Raw genomic sequence first — 2,317 nt, 5'->3', positions numbered from 1 at the left:
TAATTATTTGTGTTTGTTGAATTAATATATGCTTTTAAGTCAAAGTAATTTGGATTTTATATCTAGCACAGAAAGACTTTCATCTTGAATAAAAGTACAATAAAAAGGAACATGAAAGATAAATTTTAACCTTGGACAAGTTAAAATTACACAAATAATTAAATTCTAGATATTCATTAACATAAAAAACTCAAATTAGTTTACTGATTTAGGTTAGTCATTTAATTAAATACTATTACCTTTCTGAAGCAGAAAATATTCTTCTAAGTACTGCTCCAAAGGCTTGTTTAACCTGCTTATTCCTCAGAGTATAAATGAATGGGTTCAACAAAGGGGCAACTGAAGTGTTGAGTAGAGCTATTCCTTTGCTCAAAGCAACTCTTTCATTTGCTGACGGCTTTATGTAGATGAAGATGCAACTCCCATAAGTGAGGGAAACAACAATCATGTGAGAAGAACAAGTGGAAAAGGCCTTTTTCTTTTGCTGAGCCAAAGGGAATTCAACAATCGTCTTGACAATGTGAGCGTAAGAAAGGACTACTACTACTAACGTGACAAAGAGTGTCATGAGAGCTAAGATGAAGGCAGTTAGTTCTAGTATATGTGTGTCTGAGCAAGAAAGTTGCAGGACAGGAGAAACATCACAAAGGAAATGGTCAATGACATTTGAAGCACAGAAATCCAAGTCAAGGCCAATAATCAGTGGTGGGAAAATCACTAAGAATCCAGTTACCCAAGAACCCAGGACAAGCTGATGGCAAACTTTGCTGCTCATGATGGATGTATAGTGCAAAGGCTTGCAGATGGCAATATAGCGGTCATAGGACATGGTAGCCAAGAGGAAAAACTCTGTGGCCCCCAAGAATATATAAAAGAACAATTGACATATACAACCATTATAAGAAATTGTCTTTTCCTTGGTTACAATGGTGATTAAGAATTTGGGTATGCAGGTAGTTGTGAATAAGGTTTCCAATAAAGAGAAATTACGGAGGAAAAAATACATTGGTGTCTTGAGGTGGGGATCTAGCACAGTGAGGGCAATGATCGTTAAGTTTCCTAGCATACTCAGCAAGTAATTTAGTAAAAGAGACAAAAAAATTACAATCTGTAAATGAGAATTATTTGTCAGTCCAAGAAGGATAAACTCTATCTGTCTTGTATGGTTCTTCATTTTTCTTTGTGATCTCACTATAATTCTAGAAATAAAAATATATAAAAATTAAAATCCACACGAGTAGGTGTGTATCCAATAAACAATAAATTAGAGGATCCATATTCCTAATCACATCCCTTTAAAATGTAATAATTATGGGTATTAGAGATATGATGGTAACTATATAACAACAGTTCTCCAGTAAGAGTTTAAAGGTAATAGAGAATCAATTCACTAATGGAAATTAATCTGAGCAACTTGTAAGAGATTAGTTTTTCTACTCTTTCAATTTAAACATTGAGTTAATTGTAATTAATTATGGATGATCTGTTAAACTAGTAAACAGTTTTGTACTGGGAATCAAAAATAATTCACTAAGTATCAGATTACTTATTTTACCTAAGGGTAATTATGCTAATGTAATAAATCTAAATCCATAGTTTAATTAGTAAATTTTAAATTTCATGCTAAAGTGTAAGTCTTGTTAACTCTCATAGCTTTTCTGTAAATTAAGAGAACATTGTAGAGAAATATAACCAAGATATTTAAGTTTAAATGACAAAGTAAATAATAGTTCCATATAAAAAATTAAAGAGCTGATTAAATAATTACAACCACCTTCACTCAAAATGTACATAGTGCCTTAGTCTCTGTAAGTTCACATGAGCATTGATCTTGTTTATTTTGAGGGCCTTGTTATCTTGGTGTTCTGCATCTCCTCTGGTTCTTACACTTTTTACATAACCTCTTCTTCAGGGTTCCCCAAGACCTAGGGGAAGGAATTTGATGGAGACATTTGTTTAGACCTGAGTGTTCCAAGTTCTGTTATTCTCTGAATAATGTCAGGCTGTGCTTGATGTAATTTGTTCCCATCTGATGCAGGAGAAAGCTTCTCTGATGATGGCTGAGCAAGGCACTTACCTATGAGTATAGCAGAATGTCATTAGGAATAATTTTATTGTTACATTCTTTTAGTATAAAAGCAGTATTTGACTTACCAAATCCCTGGGCTATCTAGTCTCAGATTTTTGGTCAAGCAAGTAGTGCTGCATCGCTGACTTTAAGTAAAATCAGATATTGGTTTATCATACCCACAAGGTTATGCCACCACTGCACTAGCATATCTTATAGGCAGGACACCATTGCAGATAAAGAATTGTG

The 2,317-nt window shown here is 33.6% G+C and overlaps 1 protein-coding gene across 1 annotated transcript; it reads right to left on the bottom strand.

Moving 5' to 3' along the window:
• Nucleotides 1–235: 235 nt before the first annotated feature.
• LOC100756387 (olfactory receptor 6C70) lies at nt 236–1,186 on the bottom strand. Its single transcript, XM_027391839.1, has one exon. The coding sequence runs from the start codon at nt 1,172–1,174 to the stop codon at nt 236–238; it is 939 nt and encodes a 312-aa protein (XP_027247640.1). The 5' UTR covers nt 1,175–1,186.
• Between the last annotated feature and the right edge of the window lie 1,131 nt (nt 1,187–2,317).

Source organism: Cricetulus griseus (assembly GCF_003668045.3).
Source record: "Cricetulus griseus strain 17A/GY chromosome 1 unlocalized genomic scaffold, alternate assembly CriGri-PICRH-1.0 chr1_0, whole genome shotgun sequence".
Taxonomy (NCBI): Eukaryota; Metazoa; Chordata; class Mammalia; order Rodentia; family Cricetidae; genus Cricetulus; species Cricetulus griseus.
The sequence above is the reverse complement of the archived record's forward strand: the minus strand, read 5'-3'. Positions and strand labels throughout refer to the sequence as shown.

Excerpts from the sequence above, each read along its gene's own strand:
- LOC100756387 (XM_027391839.1), bottom strand. The coding sequence starts at position 1,174 with ATGAAGAACCATACAAGACAGATAGAGTTTATCCTTCTTGGACTGACA.